The 19,547-nt window shown below is 37.6% G+C and overlaps 1 protein-coding gene across 5 annotated transcripts in view; it reads right to left on the bottom strand.

Moving 5' to 3' along the window:
- Vmn2r17 (vomeronasal 2, receptor 17) overlaps nt 1-16,197 on the bottom strand; it is a 33,375-nt gene extending 17,178 nt beyond the window's left edge. For 2 of the 5 annotated variants that reach the window (NM_001104628.1, XM_030254649.1), the window contains exons 1-5: nt 15,992-16,197; nt 8,896-9,175; nt 7,653-8,459; nt 6,608-6,832; nt 1,822-1,945 (exon numbers count right to left, since the gene is read on the bottom strand). In NM_001104628.1, coding sequence (NP_001098098.1) covers nt 1,822-1,945; nt 6,608-6,832; nt 7,653-8,459; nt 8,896-9,175; nt 15,992-16,197 — 1,642 coding nt within the window. Of the gene's footprint in view, nt 1-1,821; nt 1,953-5,784; nt 5,786-6,603; nt 6,833-7,652; nt 8,460-8,895; nt 9,176-15,991 lie in introns of all 5 variants that reach the window. The other 3 variants (XM_030254648.1, XM_030254647.1, XM_030254650.1) reach the window with 3 other exon arrangements.
- Nucleotides 16,198-19,547: the final 3,350 nt, after the last annotated feature.

The raw sequence follows: 19,547 nt of genomic DNA, 5'->3' as shown, positions 1-19,547 counted from the left end.
ATAAATAAAGATAAAAATAAATTAAAAAATTAAAAACTCAAGAGAAACCACATGCTGGCAAGAATGTACATTGAGGGGGAACATTCCTCCATTGCTGGTGGGAGTTCAAACTTGTATAACCACTTTGTAAATCAATTTGGCAGTTTCTAAGAAAATGGAGAATAATTCTACTTCAAGATCCAGCTATCCTACTCCTGGGTGTATACCCAAAATATTCTCTAAAAACCCACAAAGTCACTTGCTTGACTATGTTCATAGCAGGTTTATTTGTAATATCCAGAAACTGGAAGCAACTTAGAAGTCCCTCAAATGATGAATAGATAAAGAAAATGTGGTACATCTACATAATGGAATACTATTCATCTATGAAAAGCAAAGACATCATACATTTTGCAATGGATTTTCTGATTGCATGTATCTTGAGTTGATCATCCTGAATGACGTAACCCAGTCCCAAAATGGCATGCATGGTATGTACTTACTTATAAGTGTATATGAGCCATAAAATAGAATGCCCATGCTAGATGTCACATACACATGGAAGCTGGTCAGGAAGGAGGGCACAAACAAGGATGCTTGAGTCTCACTTGGAAGGGGGTGGCATTGATATTGTCTCAGAAGTGAAATGAGAGGAGTGAACTGGTTGGGAAAGAGGATGCAGATGAGAGTGAGGTAGTTTGGGTCAGGTGTAGGGAGTGGCAATGTGGATGGCCAGATGGTAATGAATGTAAATCTACAATTGATTGGGGATGGGTTTTAGGGACTATCTCCAGGGGGAAAAAACAGAGATCTGGGATAGGGGAGGTGCCCAAAAATCAATGAGTGTGTTCTTAGCTGTGACTCACAGTACTGGGGTTATGAAGACTGGGGAGGCTTCCTTCTATGGCCAGGCAGTAACCCTGATGGAACCAGAGGGACATCAACCCATTCACAAAATGTTCAACCCAAAACTTATCCAATCTACAAAAAAAAAAAAAATGCAGATTTGAGATGGAACAGAGGCTAATGGAAAGGCCATACAAAACCAGGCCCAACTTGAGATTCATACCATTGGCAAGCACCATTCCCTGACACTGTTAATGATACTCTGTTATACTTGCAGACAGGAGTCTAGCATGGCTGTCCTCTGAAAGGCTCCACCCAACAGCTGACTGAGAAAGATACCAATAGTCAAACTTTGGATGGTGCGTAGGGACTACTATGGAAGAACAAGAAGAAGGACTTAACCCCCCATACCCTCAAAGGGATAGGATCTCCACAGGAAGACAAACAGGAGCAACTAACATGGACTCTTGGGGCTCTTGGAGATTGAACCTCCAAGCAAAGAACACACATGGGCTGGACCTAGGTCTCCCTACACATATGTAGCAGATATGTAGCTTGGTCTTCATGTGGGTCCTGAACACCTGGAGCAGGGAACTATCCCAAAAGCTTATGCCTGTCTGTGGAATATGTACTTCTATCTGTGCTGCTGTATCTGAACTCATGGGAGTGGAAACAGCTAGTCTCAAACAGTTTTGAAGTGTCAATGTGAGGGAGATAATATATAAAAAAAGAAATGGTTATAAATGCTTCTCTCCCTAAAAATTTTCTGCAAAATATAAAGTCACTAACCATCATATTGTGAGAAAAATGAGTTGTTTGTAGAAGATATTGCAGACTATTTGAAGGGTCCAAAAATGTTGATATCATTCAAAAGATTAAATTCTGAAACACACAGATTTTAGGACTCCCATTTCCATCTAGGCCATCTTCTATTTTACTTTGGAAAGAGAAGATATTTGAATTCAACAATTTTTTTTTCTGCATGGATACATATACCTGTCTCATTGGAAACCTCATTTTCTGGGCAATGGGCACAGTCAAAGCAGCAGTCTGCTGTTTGTTTCTGATGAATTTTTCTGAATCCAGCAGTACATGTCACACTACACATGGAGGTGGGAACCTGAGGATGTATATGCATAATGTATGTATACATCAAGTGTATAATATACATATATATATATATATATATTTACATGCATATGCAACAAAATTTCATGGTTTATATGTATATATCAGATATTGCTATACATATTCCTCTGATAAATCACTTATCAATTTCAGGCACTTTACTATTTTGTGTAAACCTCCAATGTCCTGAATGTAACACAGTATTTACTATATCATGTAATATTAAGTGTGTAAGAATTGTGTTGTATAGATTCTAAAATTTTCCTTCCTAAGGTGATTAAATGCAAACAGAACATTTGTGTGTCATCAGTTTCTTTCACATGATTTATAAAGAAAAAAAACAATAAAATTGAGTTGGGTAAAGAGAAAAGGTAGGGTAGATCAAAAAATTCTTTGATAAATATGAGCAAAGTATGATATAAGACTCATTATATAGAGGATTAGAGGTGAGGAAGACACAACATCTGCCCCAAGACAGGGAGTAACTGGGACCAGTGGAACCCAGGCACCCAGGAACTCCACCTGACCAGTGGCACAGGTTCCTTTTGGTCTGAGCCAGTGCCCTGAGAAGACCTTGAGTGCAAACTCAACAGCCAGTCTCATAACACCCAGAGGAAGCTCCACTCCCAGGCACTCTAACACCCTAGGTCCACAGGATCCCAGGATCCCAGGGCCTGAGGAGCTTGTCACACCAGGATCTCATGGTCCCAGAGGCTGCTTGACCCCCAGGAGCTCTGATATACCAGGATCTCAGGATCACAGGATCCCAGAATCATAGGATCATAGTGACAACTGCACTCTGAGGAGTTTTGACACAACCAGGATCACAGAAAGGACAGGCTCTATATAGATATATTAAGGACAGGAAGCACTAAAAATAATCAGATGGCAGGAGGCAAGAATAAGAACATAAGCAACAGAAACCAAGGTTGCTTGGCATCATCAGAACCCAATTCTCCCACCATAGCAAGTCCTGGATACACCATCACACTGGAAATGCAAGATTCAGATGTAAAAATTTCTTTTCATGACAAAGATAGAGGACTTTAAGAAGTACATAAATAACTCTATTAAAGAAATACAGGAGAACAGACATAAACAGCTAGAAGCCCTTAAAGAGGAAACATAAAAATAGCTTAAAGAAATTTAGGAAAACACAATCAAACAGGCAAAGGAAAATGAACAAAATCATCCAAGATCTAAAAATGGAAATAGAAACAATAAAGAAATCACAAAAGGAGACAACCCTGGAGTTAGAAAACCTAGGAAAGAGATCAGGAGTCATAGATGCAAGCATCACCAACAGAATACAAGAGTTAGAAAAGAGAATCTCAGGTGCAGAAGACACCATAGAAAACATTGACACAACAGTCAAAGAAAATGCAAAAAGCAAAAAGGAACCCAAAACATCTAGGAAATCCAGGACACAATGAGAAGAAACTTAAAGATAATAGGTATAGAAGAGAGCAAAGATTTCCAACTCAAATGGCCAGTAAATATCTTCAACAAAATTATAGAAGAAAACTTCCCTAACCTAAAGAAAGAGATGTCCATGAATATACAAGAAGCCTACACAATTCCAAATAGATTGGACCAGAAAAGAAGTTCCTCCCATCACATAATAATCAAAACACAAAATGAACTAGACAAAGAAACAATATTAAAAGCCATAAGGGAAAAATGTTGGGAGAGACCCTGTTTGAATGTCAACTGCCTTGTCAGCCATAAGTGCTTACTTACAAAGTCTTGGCCTTAGTGGAAAAGTGCTAGCTTAGTTGAGATTTCTGTGGGAAAAGTTGAGGCCTCTGTGGGAAAGTACTACCCCTAGTTAAGAACAAATAGCTAAAGATCTTGTGGACAGGTACCTTACAACCCACCCTGTTCTGTTCCTCCTGCTGAACTTTTTGCCTAGCCAATATCCTGCTTTTGGGAACAGGTGCATTCCCCCAGAAGCAAATCGATTCTGTGTCATCCCCCCTCCCCATATCCTGCTTCTGTGGATATAAAATCTGCCTGGGAAAAATAAAATTTGTCAGCTTGATCAGATTTTCTTTGTCTTGCTGTCCATTCTTTGTGTTTCTTGTCCCCCATTCTCTCTACAGGTAGTTCCTCAGTCCCTGTTCTACTGTCCCATGGGTCGGGACAGGAAAATGTCAAATAACATATAAAGGCAGACATATCTGACTTACACCAGATTTCTCACCAGTGATTATGAAAGCTAAAAGATCCTGGGCAGATGTCATACAGACCCTAAGAGAACACAAATAACAGCCCAGGCTACTAAACCCAGCAAAACTCTCAATTACCATAGATGAACAAACCAAGGTATTTCATGACTAAACCAAATTGACACAATATCTTTCTATAACTACACCCCTACAAAGGATAATAGATGGAAAACATCAACACAAGGAGGGAAACTACACCCTAGAAAAAGCAAGAAAGTAATCTTTCAAGAAACCCAAAAGAAGATAGCCACACAAACATAATTCTACCTCTAACAACAAAAATAATAGGAAGTAACAATCACTTTTACTTAATATCTCTTAACATCAGTTCACTCAATCCCCCCCAAAGACATAGACTAAAAGACTGGATTCATAAACAGGACCCGGCATTTTGCTTCGTACAGGAAATGCACCTCAGTGACGAAGGCAGATATTACCTTTGAATAAAAGGTTGGAAAACAATTTTCCAAGAAAATGGTCCCAAGAAACAATCTGGAGTAGCCATTCTAATATCAAATAAAATCAACTTTCAACCAAAAGTTATCAAAAAAAAGTTAAGGAAGGACACTTCATTCTGGTCAAAGGTAAAAGCTACCAAGATTTTCGCACACATCACACCCCACATAATAATAGTGGGAGACTTCAACACCCCACTCTCAGCAATGGACAAATCATGCAAACAAACTAAACAGAGACACAGTGAAACTAACAGAAGTTATGAACCAAATGGATCTAAAAGATATTTATAGAACATTTCATCCAAAAGCAAAAGAGTATACCTTCCTCTCAGAACCTCATGGTACCTTCTCCAAAACTGACCATATAATTGGTCACAGAACAGACCTCAACAGATACAAGAAGATTGAAATAATCCCATGCACCCTCTCAGATCACTACAGACTAAGTTTGGTCTTAAATACCAACAAAAACAATGGAAAGCACAAGTACACATGGAAACTGAACAACACTCTACTCAATAATAACTTGGTCAAGGAAGAAATAAAGAAAGAAATTAAAGGCATTTTGGAATTTAATGAAAATGAAGACTCATCATACTAAAACTTATGGAACACAGTGAAAGCAGTGGTAAGAAGAAAACTCATAGCTCTAAGTGCCTCCAAAAGGAAACTGAAGAGAGCTTACACTAGCAGCTTCACAGCACACCTAAAAGCTCTAGAACAACAAAAAAGTAAATACATCCAAGAGGAGATCAGTTATGGTAGGTGAGTGGGAGAGAAGGAAAGAAACCCAAAAGGCCAGGAGAATGAAAGGAAATATGTAGCAGTGGGGTGCGGGTGGAGGGAACCTCTAGAAAGTCTCAGATACTAGGGATGTGAAAGGCTCCCAAGACTCAACGGGGATGACATTAATGAAAATATCCAACAGTGGGGAAATGGAACCTGAGAGACCACCTCAGAGAGAGTAGATAGACATGCCCCTGGTTGAGAGATGGGGCTAGCCACCCATCTTAAAGATATTGACCTAGAATTGTTCCTGTCTTAAGGAAATACAGGGACAAAATTGGAGCAGAGACTGAAGAAAAGGGCATCCAGAGACCACCACACCCTGGGATTCATCCATCTTCTGATACCAAACCCCCAACACTATTGCTGATTTCATGCTGTGCTTGCAGAAAGGAGCTTAGAATGGCTGTCATCTGAGAGGCTCTACCAGCACCTGACCAAGACAGATGCAGATTCTTATAGCCAAGCATTGGACTGAGCTGGGGTCCCCTATGGAAGAGGTAGAGTAAGGACTGAAGGAGCTGAAGGAGAATGCAACCCCATAGGAAAAATAACAGTATCAACTAATTGGACCTCTCAGAGCTCACAGGAACTAAGCGACCAACCAAAGAGCATACATGGGCTGGTCCATGGCCTCCACTACATATGTAGAATAGAACTGCCATGTTTGGCCTTAGTGGGAGGGGATGTGCTTGCTTATGTGGAGACCTGATGCCCCAGGGAAGGTTGATGTGAAAGGGGTTACCTGGGAGTAAGTTGGAGGGTGTGGGGAGGCAGATGAGTTGGGGTGCTCAAGGAATAGGGACAGGGAAGGGGTACAGCATTTGAAATGTAAATAAATAATAAAAATGAAAAAATTAAATCTTTTTTTAGTAATTCTAAAAATACATTGCATATATAATAATAAAATTAAGTTAAATATATATATCTTCAAATTTCATAAATGTATTTATGTATTGTGTGTGACTAGGCATGTGGGTGCATTTAAACATGGAATCAAAGACCTTTAATCCCTATGACCTAGATTTACATGAAGTTGAGAGTTATCAAATTTTGATGTTGGTAACCAAGAATGGGCCTTTTGCAAGAGCAGCAATTGGTCTTAATCACACAGCTACATCTTTTGTGCCACAAATTTTAAAATTTAGATATACTTCAAATAAGAAAAATTGTGGTACACACCGACGTTCCTCCTGTGGCCCACTCCAAATCTTCAGATATATGAAGTTGTTGATTTTGTGGGAAGCAAGGATAATAGCTTCCTATTTTCACTCTTAATCCAAGGCCTTGTGGAAAATTCCAAATGTTGAAAATGTCATAATCTGCACACTGATTTTCCCTATGCTTCATGTTCACCAGTTCTCCAACAGGGTTAGTAAATACTCTGGTCTTCAGCAAGGAAGCCACCTAAGTGAGATGCTTCATTAGATGCTTACATAAGCATAGCAATAAAGGGAATGCAAAATTGAAAAATTCCCCTAATTCTTCAATGGTTTCCAGGAAAGACAAATATATTAAAGTTATCCCATGCAGTAAAATGCAATATGTCTCATGGGTAATTAAAATGTTTACCAAATAAAGAGTAACACAGTCTCTCTCTCTCTCTCTCTCTCTCTCTCTCTCTCTCTCTCTCTCTCTCTCTGTGTGTGTGTATGTGTGTGTGCACTCGTGCACGCGCATATTTGGAAAAAATAATTTTAAAAAATGAAGAAATATGTGTGAGAATGAGTAGGCAGTTTGAATATCTGGAAGCTGTGGAAATGAAAAGTGGTAGTGGGTCATTCATGTACATATAGTTTACATATAAATAAACATAAGCTTAAGAAAATGTGCTCTCAGTATCATTTATGTTTCATAAAATGTTACTTTAAATGTCAAACTATTAATTACAGCACATGTACCAATTCCTGAAGAAATTATTCTACTCAAGTCATCACTTGAGGATTTATGGTAAAACTCATGGCTTTTATTTTAAATATTGAACTCATTTGGTAAAGTGTTGAGACACATCTTCACAAAACTCACTGGTGTCCACACAAAAAATACTGTCTCCTATTAAATGTTATCCTTGTGCATGATATATATCCATATATATGATTCATTAGGGAGTTTTTTAGTATAGAAATCTTTCTTTTGCAAAAATAAATTCCATCGAATGTATATGAGTTTCTCATGGGCCATTTATAAGACAACATTGCTAAGCATAATGAAATGTAAGAACCTTTACCTGCTGACAGTCAGTGAATATTCCTTTGGGTTCTGCCATTTTCTGAAACTCTACTTGTTGGAGAATGAGTTCATGGTATGTGTGGGCCACAGCATATACAGCATTATACAAATTGTAGCCTTCTTCACTCAGGACCATGTTTAATTTTTGCAGTGCTGTCCATTCCAATGTGTTGTTGAATGTAAAATGATCCATTTTGCTGTTGCTGTTCTTAGAGATTGAACAATTAAAATAATTCCACTCCTGCATAGTCTGAGAAATGTCTAATGGGTACTTGGAAGTGTTCACTGTTTGCAAAAAATTCCTAAATATAACAATTTCACCATTGTGGTGTGCAAAAGTGACAGTCCCATGGAAGAAATCAAAGCTGAAATCTCTTTTATTTGTGATGACATCCCATTGTGAGGTTGTGATCCAGATTCTCCTTGCACATAAATATGCCCATCTTCTAAAGCTGACTTCTAGAGTAGAGTTCATTTCACCATAAATGATAACAACCTTGGCTGATGATGTCATAATTTGTTTGTCATATATCTTACCCCTTGTCATATATATCTGCATGTTTTCTGGGATCATATTCACAAAAGCTAAACAGATTCCATGTCTTTGCATTGCTTCTCTCAAGTCTGAGAGAAACTGAATACTCTGATCATCATCTGAGATGACAAGTCCTATCCAAGTCCATCTAAAATGAAGCATCAAGGAGACCATGCCATGGGACAAATGTGTGTCCTTGGTTGCTACCTGATAGATATAGGGAAACTGGTCATGGTCACTCAGGTGAGAATTAAATGGTCCGAAGAAAACCTAAAGGATGTAGAAAGAGGATTAAACATCCCCATAAGTAATGTGCTTGTTAGGACATTTGGACTTATATACAAGAAACATTTTTCACCTTTCACTCTTATTGAAAATAGTAAGATTACACTGTAAATATTGTGAATTGTCCCTATTAGATTCTAGGCTATTCCTGACAAGTCCCACTGTTCTAGAAAACAGTGTTCAGTGTTATCTGTTTCCCCAATACACCTACAAACTGATTTATTTATATTTTTATATTTATATTATATATATATATGTATATATACACACACACATACATATATGTGTGTGTGTGTGTGTGTGTGTGTTTGTGTGCTTGTAAAAGAGTACATACAAACCATGCCAAACAAGTTTTCTCCCTAGGTACCTATGAATAGAATAGAATTAAAAAGTTAGTTCATCCAATGGCACAGATTCTTACCTTTGGTTTTCTAGAATTAATTGCCAGTTTTACGGATGTTGTCCATGATGGCCCTGTAAGTTCTATATCACATATTGGCCTTATTTCACAGTTATAATTAATACTATTCCAAGTATTGTTTGGTGAATGTGTTTCTTCCAGGTATCCCAATGTATCTCCACACATGCCAACAATGAGGCAGAAAATCAAAGACATGTTTGGTAAAAGATAAGGATTCCTGTTGATCTCATCAGTAGCAAAAAACATTACCAAAAAAACCTCATATCTCCTTGCTGGTATTCTACAAGAAGGCATAGAGATGATTTAGGATGACGTTTGAAACATGAAATTTTCTCTACAGTTGCAGTAAACTTTGTACTAGGAGATAAGTAAATGCTACCTTTCCTAAAATAAGCTTGGGAAATTAGTGATATTTACAGAAGAATACACCTTAGAAATTCCCACAAAGAGGTCACTCTGTTATGAAAATTTTTATTTTTGTGTACATGGATAAAGAGCTGTTTATCCCTGGATGCCATACATGAACCAGATTACAGTCCTATAAACTAAGATTGCTATTCAAGTTCTAATTCCACAGAATCAGGCGTCTTTGAAATCTTGGGGTTTCCAAGTCAACTTCAACTTCACTGCTTCTAGTTCTAATGTTTGGGATTCACACATGATCTTATGGGATGTTCTGAAGGCCTTGTGTCACTTCTCAAGTTCTGCCCTCTGTAGCACTTTAGGCTCTGGTCAACTCTACTCCATTGCTGCTACTGTTCTTGGTGGTCATTCCATGGTGCTGGCATCTCTAACACTCTGGGAACTTTTGCTTCAACTAGGCTTCATCAATAGCCTCCCATAGGCTCTCTCAATAGTGCCAAAGCTCAACTTCTATACATAACCAGTTTAGTCCTGGGCCATCAACTACAACTGAGGCTGCACCTTCACCAATGGCCTTCCCTGGCATCTTACAGTGACAAACCTCAGCTGCTCTCCATGATTACTTCATACCTTCAAAACCAGTACCACCTGGGTGATTCTTATGCATTACCAACCCAGCTGCAGCACAAGGGACAACCTTAGCTATCTCTATTTCTGGAAAACAGCTTCTTCAAGATTTGAGAAAACACTTACCAAAAGATTTTGTCTCACATGATGCTGGCCTCTTCTCTATCAATGCTAATTTCTTAGCTCCAGCTAACCAGTATCAATTGTCCCAGTAGTCCTTTCTATTCTTGACCCTAATGCCAAAGCAACATAGCCAAAGCTGACTATTTCTACTAATGGCTGATGCTGGAATATGGTCCTTCATTATTCTATTACCAGCTTTTTTTTTCAAGTTCCTCACTCCTGGAGCTTTCCTTGTAGATTGACCTTGAACAAAAAGATCTGCATGGCTCTTTCTCCTTTATGCTGCCATTAAAGGCATGTACCACCATGCCTGGGCTTCAGCTTTACTTAACCTAAAACTTGTTCTGTTTAAGAGTGGCCTTGAACACAGAGATCTACTTGCCTTTGTCTCCTGGAATTAAATCTGTGTACCACCATGCCGGTGCCTAAGCTTTTCATGGCCCATGTTCCTCAACATCCAGACCTAAAGCCTGTGTCTTCCAGTCTCAAGATCTGGATCACATGTGGGCCTTCTATTTCTGGATTGTAGGTCACTCCAGATTAAAAAATCTAAACTATTCTTTATTCAAATGCAAACACAAGCAATAAGCTTATCTGGGTGGGATCTTGCCCTGAGATCACTAGCTCCATTTTACTTCCTGGGGTCACTTTATTATAATTTGCACAATATATTTTGTACTTTTATTCTTTTTAATATTGCTGTGCTTGAACAGAATGTTCTTCATGACACTAAACCAGAAAACAAAGATTGTGATGGGCTTTTTAAAGACTCTCTTTGTCAATGAAATTAATATAAATCTCCTTACTTTAACCACAGGTAGACTCTTCAGACAAGGGCATAAAGCAGTCACACTCTTCAACAGTATATAACTAAAACTGTCTCTAGGCCATATACTGAAATTCTTCTCCACTAAAACCTCTTAGGCCAGATCCGTACAGCTTAAATCACTCTAAGCTATTAGGATAGTCCATTAAGCCCTACTTAAAGCATTCAACTGCTTTCCAAATTGACATTCTTCCAAACAAAAGTATGGTCAGCCCTATCACAGTGATACCCCAGTCACTGGTACCAACTTCTGTCTTCATTATACTTTTACTGCTGAAAACAGACACCATGACCAAGGCAACACTTATATGGACAACATTTAGTTGGGACTGGCTTACAGGTTCAGAGGTTTAGAGCATTATCATCAAGGTGAGAGCATGGCAGCATGCAGGCATGCATGGTGCAGAATCTGAGAGTTCTACACCTTCATCTGAAGACCAATAGGAGAAGACTGGCTCTCATGTGATTAGGAAGAATGTCTCATTGTCCCAATCCCACAGTGACTCATTTCCTCCAACAGGCCAAACCTACTAAAACAAGGCCATACCTCCTAATGGTTCCACTCCCTGGGCCAAGCATATTCAAACCAACACTATTCAAAACATCAAATTTCCATTCAATTGCAGTAAACTTTGTACTACAAGACATGCTAAATTTCTGTGTAAATGCTACCTTTCCTGAAATAAACTTGGGGAAATTAGTGATCTTTACAGTTGAATACATTTCAGATCATAAATATAAGTCTCTCTGATATGATAATTTTTATATTTGTGAAAACCCATGAAGATTTTCTTTCTCTGAAAGCAATACTTTTAAAGTAAGGCTGCTAAACAATCCTCTTGAAACACTAATTCAAAAAAAATGCCTTGAGCCATATATCAAATCTATAACACCTTAAAATTTTTATATTTGAATTTTTTATGTATCAAATAACAACATTGAGTGTTTTAATTATCAAATACTACAACATATTTCATTCAACTTTTCTATTGTTATCCTTCACTACCCTAAAATTTTCATTACCACATATTGAATAATATGCATAACTCAGGATCCCACTTATAATACTTGAGTACTAAATTATGTTTCAAAACATACAAAATAATCTTTGTAAATTAAACATGGTAAAAGAACATAAAATATTAAAGAGAAAATCATTAAGAAATACATTAAAAAGCCAATATATAATACCACTGACATAGAGTGAGCAAATTCCAAATGCATTATATGTCTGTATAAATTGTCTAATAATAGTTTACTTAAAAAAGATTATCATTGTTTATATTAGAGGATTTATGTAATCAGTAATTAAATTTTAACAATATCAAAATAAGAAAAACTCTTTGAAGTCAAGCATAACAAAAATGATAATTTCATTATTATTGATGTATAGCCTTAGTACAAAAAACAAACATGGGCTGGTCAGTGGACACTGGCACATATGTAGTAGAGGACTGTCTTGTATGGTTTCAGTGGGAGAGCATGCACCTAATCTTGTAGAGACTTGATATCTCAGGAAAGAAGGATACTGAAGGAGGACTAGGGTATAGAAGATGTGGGAACATCTGGAAAGGATGTGTTGGGGATGAGGTGGGAGTGTTGGGAGCGCACACTCTCAGATGCCAAAAAGTGGGGGGATGGGTGAAGAACTCTGGAATAGGGGACCAGGAGGGAGGAGTATTTGGAATGAAAATAAATAAAATAATAAAAAAATGCTACTTTCAGCCAACATCAAACTAAATGAAGAGAAGTTGGAAGCAATCCCATTAAAACCAGGGACTAGACAAGGCTGCCCACTTTCTCCCTACCTAATCAATATGGTACTCAAAGTCCTAGCCAGAGCAATTAGACAACAAAAGGAGGTCAAGGGGATACAAATTGGAAAGGAAGAAGTCAAAATATCACTATTTTCAGATGATATGATAGTATATGTAAGTGATCCTAAAAATTACACTGGAGAACTCCTAAACATGATAAACAGCTTCCTTGAAGTAGCTGGATATATAATTAACTCAAACAAATCAAGTGTCCTTTCTCTACACAAAGGATAAACAGGTTGAGAAGAAATTAGAGAAACAACACCCTTCACAATAGTCACATATAATATAAAATATCTTGGTGTGACTCTAACTAAGGAAGTGAAAGATCTGTATAATAAGAACTTTAAGTTTCTGAACAAAGAAATCATAGAAGATCTTAGAAGATGGAAGATCTCCCATGCTCATGGATTGGCAGGATCAATATAGTAAAAATGGCTACCTTGTGGAAAGCAATCTACAGATTCAATGCAATCCCCATCAAAATTCCAATTCAATTCTTCACAGAGTTATAAAGGGCAATTTACAAATTCATCTGGAATAACAAATAAACCTATCATAGCAAAAACTATTCTCAACAATAAAAGTACCACTGGTAGAATTACCATGTCTGACCTAAAGCTTTACTACAGAGCAATTGTGATAAAAACTGCATGGTACTGGTATAGCGACAGACAAGTAGACCAATGGAATAGAATTGAGGACCCAGAAATGAACCCACACACCTATGGTCACTTGATCTTTAACAAGAGAGCTAAAACTATCCAGTGGAAAAAAGACAGCATTTTCAACAAATGGTGTTGGTACAACTGGTGGTTATCATGTAGAAGATTGTGAATTGATCTATTCTTATCTCCTTGTACAAAGCTCAAGTATAAGTGGATCAAGGAAGCAGGGACATTGAAACTTATGGAGGAGAAAGTGGGGAAAAGCCTCAAAGATATGGGCAAAGGGGAAAAAATTCCTGAACAGAACAGCAATGGCTTGTGCTGTAAGATCAAGAACTGACAAATGGGACCTCATAACATTTCAAAGCTTCTGTAAGGCAGAAGACACTGTCAATAAGACAAAAAGACCACCGACAGATTGGGAAAGGATCTTTACCAATCCTAAATCTGATAGAGGACTAATATCCAATATATATTAAGAACTCAAGAAGATGGACTCCAGAAAATCAAATAACCCTATTAAAAATTGGGGTATAGAGCTAAACAAAGAATTCTCAACTGAGGAATTCTGAATGGCTGAGAAGCACCTGAAAAAATGTTCAACATCCTTAATCATCAGAGAAATGAAAATCAAAACAACCCTGAGATTCCACCCCACGCCAGTCATAATGGCTAAGATCAAACATTCAGGTGACAACAGATGCTGGAGAGGATTTCGAGAAAGAGGGACACTCCTCCATTGTTGGTGGGATTGCAAGCTGGTACAACCACTCTGGAAATCAGTCTGATGGTTCCTCAGGAAATTGGACATTGTACTACCGGAAGATCCAGCAATACCTGTCCTGGGCATACACCCAGAAGATGTTCCAACTGGTAATAAAGACACATGCTCCACTATGTTCATAGCAGCCTTATTTATAATAGCCAGAAGCTGGAAAGAACCCAAATGTCCCTCAACAGAGGAATGGATACAGAAAATGTGGTACATTTACACAATGGAGTACTACTCAGCAATTAAGAACAATGAATTCATGAAATTCTTAGGTAAATGTATGGATATGGAGGATATCATCCTGAGTGAGGTAACCCAGTCACAAAAGAACACACTTGATATGCACTCACTGATAAGCAGATATTAGCCCAGAAACTTAGAATACCCAAGTTACAATTTGCAAAACACATGAGAATCAAGAAGAAGGAAGACCAAAGTGTGGATACTTCGTTCCTCCTTAGAATGGGGAACAAAATACCCATGGAAGGAGTTATAGAGACAAAGTTCAGAGCTGAGATGGAAGGAAGGACCATCCAGAGTCTGCCCCACCCGGAGATCCATTCCATATACAACCACCAAACCCAGACACTATTGCATATGCCAGAAAGATTTTGCTGATAGGACCCTAGTATAGCTATCTCTTTTGAGGCTATGCCAGTGCCTGGAAAATACAGAAGTGGATGCTCACAGTCATCTATTGGACGGAACACAGAGCCCCTAAAGAAGGAGCTAGAGAAAGTAACCAAGAAGCTAAAGGGGTCGGCAACCCTATAGGAGGATCAACAATATGAACTAACCAGTACCCCACAGAATTGTGTCTCTAGTTGCATATGTAGCAGAAGATGGCCTTTTTGGCCATCAATGGGAGCAGAAGCCCTTGTTCTTGTGAAGATCATATGCCCCAGTAAAGGGGAATGCCAGGGCCAGGAAGCAGGAGTGGGCGTGTGGGAAGCAGGGTGGGGGATTGTATAGGGAGTTTTGGGGATAGCACTTGAAATGTAAATGAAGAAAATATCAAATAAAAAAACAAATTTAAAAAATGCTATTTTCATATACAAGAAAAATTTCAATAATATTTCCCTGATTTTTGTGTAAAAATCTTTTAATATTTTCAAATGTTAATGTCTATCATGTTAATATCAACATGAGAATTATTTTAACAATTTCATTTAAATGTATGTATCCATATCAAAATATATAAAATAATACAATATACTACATAAGCAGATTATTATCATTTAGGCTCATTTGCATATCAATTTAATATTACCTCTTAGTGTGAATGTTAATATATTAATTTGCTAAAACAATATCAGATCTCTCTCTCTCTCTCTCTCTCTCTCTCTCTCTCTCTCTCTCTCATATAGAATAGAGTTTATTTAGGGCATGGGGAGGTAAGTTGAGAGGGTAGTAGAGACTGAGAAAGGGAGAGTGACAGAGACATAGAAAAAGAGAGCAGAGGAGTAGAGGCCAGCCAGGAGCACATGGAGAGAGAGGGGGGTGGGTATTGGGGAGAGAAGGGGAAGAGACAAGAGGACAGAGCAGGGGCAAGAAGGCAAGAGAGCTAGATGTCTCTTACACCTCAGTCTTCCTAATTCTTTGCCATCCTTTAAGTGATGTCTGAGCACTGAGATTTTTTCTCCATATAAAATGTGTTGATCTCTCCCACACTTTTTCAGCAATCTGTTACTATTAGCTAGGGGAATTGGAGTCCACTGTACTGAAACCAAACTAAATGCTGACACATTCGAAAATATTAAAATAGTGATGGATGTGCTATATAATTTTCAGTGGTTCTTAATGTTACAATGGGAAGAACAGGACAGAACCCCAGTTTGTATATGCATCTATATATTTCTAACTCATAACATTTAAGCAGGAAAAAAAATTAATGATTTACCTAAAATCAATACAAAAATGGTAAAAATCTTCTTTTATAGGTTCCTCAGATGTGAAAAGAAAAAAACCACAGTCACGATGCAAATCTCCATCATTATCTTCATTATTCTGGATACGCCAAAAGCAACTGGGTCCAGTCAAACTGCACAAGAAGAGAGAAAATGTCATGAGCAAGAAGGAAATAGTGAAAACACACAGCTTCTTCATGTCTGCTAGGATCTAAGATGGAGCAGTTGTGAAATCTTTTTCTTATGCAGACAACTATCACACACACACACACACACACACACGTACACCTATATGTCCATTGCAAGGCTATTATTGTCTGGAGATCCACTCAATTATTTTCTACATTTCCTTCCCACTCATCCTGTGTCATAGTCCCTGAATACATCTGGAAAATTGTGGCCTCGAGCTCTGCATCTGAGGTCTGAAAACTTTATTCAAACATTCGTGAAAACATGTTGTAAAGGTCATGTTCACCATCCTCAGGTGCCATGATTTCATTTATATCCATGGCATACACTCCAGGGACAATCTTATCCTGAACAGCTTGGGCCAGACCACATATCAACAGCTGTATCTAAGAACACAATTGGCAATCATGATAATGGATTTCATCAGAACTTCCATAGTAAGACAAAAGTTGAGAAGTTCATAAATGTCCCTTGTCATTCAGACTTTGAGTTGATTCATGGAACATTATGTTTTCCATTATCTAGTGTAGGGAAGGGGAGTCTTACATGCAAAATTGAGCCAGGAATTGAGCATTCCCTCTGTTGTATATATACTAATCTATGTTAGTCATCTTTGGAAAATCTCTTCAAACGTCCTATGATTCAGGTCATCTGGAGAACCTTTGTTCATGTTACATCCAGTAATGCCTGGAATTACAGATATTCAACACCAATTCTGTCCAATATCAGTACCTATGCAGACAATCACCGTGTTACAATGCTAACTTTTTTTGCCTGATCTTCAGTCCATGGCAATCAGTCCCTTCTGATAAAACATGTCTTTGGTTGATGTTTGTTCATACCTTATTAGATGACTGAGAACAATTTCATAGTTTTTACTCAAAGGAATGAGAGAATTTCGTTGTCATTTATAAGAGAATTTTACTCCTAATGTTAGTATACACCTTATATTTTTCATTCACCTCTTGTTGGTATTTGCTTGGATTATATTGCAACAACACATATGTATGTCTGGTATGCTAATTTATGTAACTTGGGTAAGTTACAATGAGTGACACATTTTTTGAGCTACCTTATACTTATGCCCATGATGGCCACACTGAATTCTATCTCTACTAGAAATTAACTGGGGTCTTTAAATCAATCTATTCAGCACCACTGGTGCATTTTTGGGATAGTTGATATTTCATTGGCTTAAAATAGTCTCTCTCTATGGAGTTTATTGGACTAGCAGTTACTATGAATAAGAATTTGTTTCATCCTTTGGTTGATTTATGTCTTTGTCAGTTTAAATATTCTTTCATGACTTTTGCAGACCTATTGATAGGGTAAATTGAGTATGTTGATGTTTGTGATTTTTCTATTCTTTATACATAGTGGATGGTATTGCCATGTCAAATGAATTAGTAATATGCATTCTCTCTATAATGTAGGCAGACTTTACGTTATATTATGTTTTCTATTGAATTCCATCCTGACTGTGGTACTGTTTTGGGTGTCTGGGAAATATAAAGTACTCATTATATCAAGTCAACTAATCAAACATTCAGTTTCTTCAATATTGTTGAATTTTCTTTTGCCAAAATTGAGAGATGAGTCTCCATATAGTTTTTTACAAAGACACACTCTATGTTCCTTGGGACACAAATAGAATTCTTGAACATTCTCTTTTTGACTAAAACTTATGTTATTATGTTATAATTTATGTTATGTTATTGAATTGACATGGTGGAAAGAATACAGTACACACCAAATGCCATAGTGTATTTCCTGATTATCAAGGAAAGTTTTGATTTCATTTTTACCTTTAGGTTATTCTGTTGACTAGCAATCTTAATATATTTATTACAATACTTGATGAGTATTTAAAATAAAATTTTGCCTCTATGTTTATCAGCTATTATTCCATAGTTTCCTTCAGGTTTTTGTCTCATTATTTCTTGTTGATATCAGATATCTGATACCATGTTGTACTATGTGGAACATGTGATAGTCTCTATCACCTTTTCATTTTCTAGAATAATATTAGAAGTATTGGTGTTATATTTTCACTAAATGTTTGATATCATTTGTTAATGAAACATTCTTGTACTATTTGTTTCCCATTAGTTGGAGGCAGTTTATTGTTTCTTAATTCACTTGGTGTGATACAGTGCAGAGGCAAGATTTATTCAAAGCACTGAAGCAGTTACAAGTATCTTCGGTCATCACTACACGAATGGAAAAACTTCTTCTTCCATGACTGAGATATGCAGTAGTAAAGATCTCATTGATTATCCACAGATATTTGCAAGGCAATGTGATGGCCATCATACATCCATGTACTAAAAAACCATAACTTCATTATTATAATTGTTGAACTTCTCAGTCAATTATAATGATGCTGATTTAGGTAGAAAATAAACATTGCACTTAATGTATTGAAATGAAATATGACTGATTATTACCTGATTATAGATAGGATTTTTTTACAGAATGGGTCATAATTGTCATGACATGTTACTTCAGTAAGACTTAAAGTACTAAGCCACACAGGTTTGCTGGAGTCAATTCTTCCAAGTTGTCCCTTCAGAGCCTTCAAACCATTAATAACATCTTGTGTTAAAGAGTCCCATATTCCCTTCTAAGCTTCATTGTCCCATATCCTGAACCACACTAATAAGAATATCAAAAAAGGAATCTTAGTATTCTATATAAATTTTACACTTGAAGAACCTATACTGTCTGAAAGCATGGAAGAATATGGGGTTGCCTCCCAACCTGTACAGCTTACCTGTCTCACAGGAGGTCTACCATAACTAGAAACACAGGTGAGGTTCCTTCCCCAATACCCACACCAACCGAGACCCACAAACACACAGCACACATGAAATCTATCCCATGATGCACGAGCTCCATTATCCTTCCAATCTACACCTCCACCTGAATCATGGAAGATCCACATGCCTGTCACAAATCCCCAAAGCCAACCTGTATCCTAGGATGTCTGCCCTAACCAGGAACACAGGGATACAGGAATTCAGGAGGCTCGCATAAATCACAGAAACAGGAGACGTGCCCTAACCAGAGACAGCAAATTCTGCCTCTCTGAAGGCTTGATCAAAGCAAGGTCACAAAGATCTACCTGCCTCCAAGGAGCCCTGTTCTAGTCCAACATACTCAGCCCAATAAACACCAGAGATATAAAAATGGTGAAAGGCAAATTCAAGAACAACAAAAAGCAATGTAAATTGGCACCATCAAAACCCAGTTCTCCTACCACAGTAAGCCCTGGATACTCTAACACATCTGTAGATCAAGATTCTGACCTAAAATCCCATTTCATGAAGATGATAGAGACCTTTGAGGAGAATATAAATA

This window comes from Mus musculus, chromosome 5 (assembly GCF_000001635.26).
Source record: "Mus musculus strain C57BL/6J chromosome 5, GRCm38.p6 C57BL/6J".
In the NCBI taxonomy this organism is placed as follows: domain Eukaryota; kingdom Metazoa; phylum Chordata; class Mammalia; order Rodentia; family Muridae; genus Mus; species Mus musculus.
This window is presented reverse-complemented; position numbering and strand designations above follow the sequence as displayed.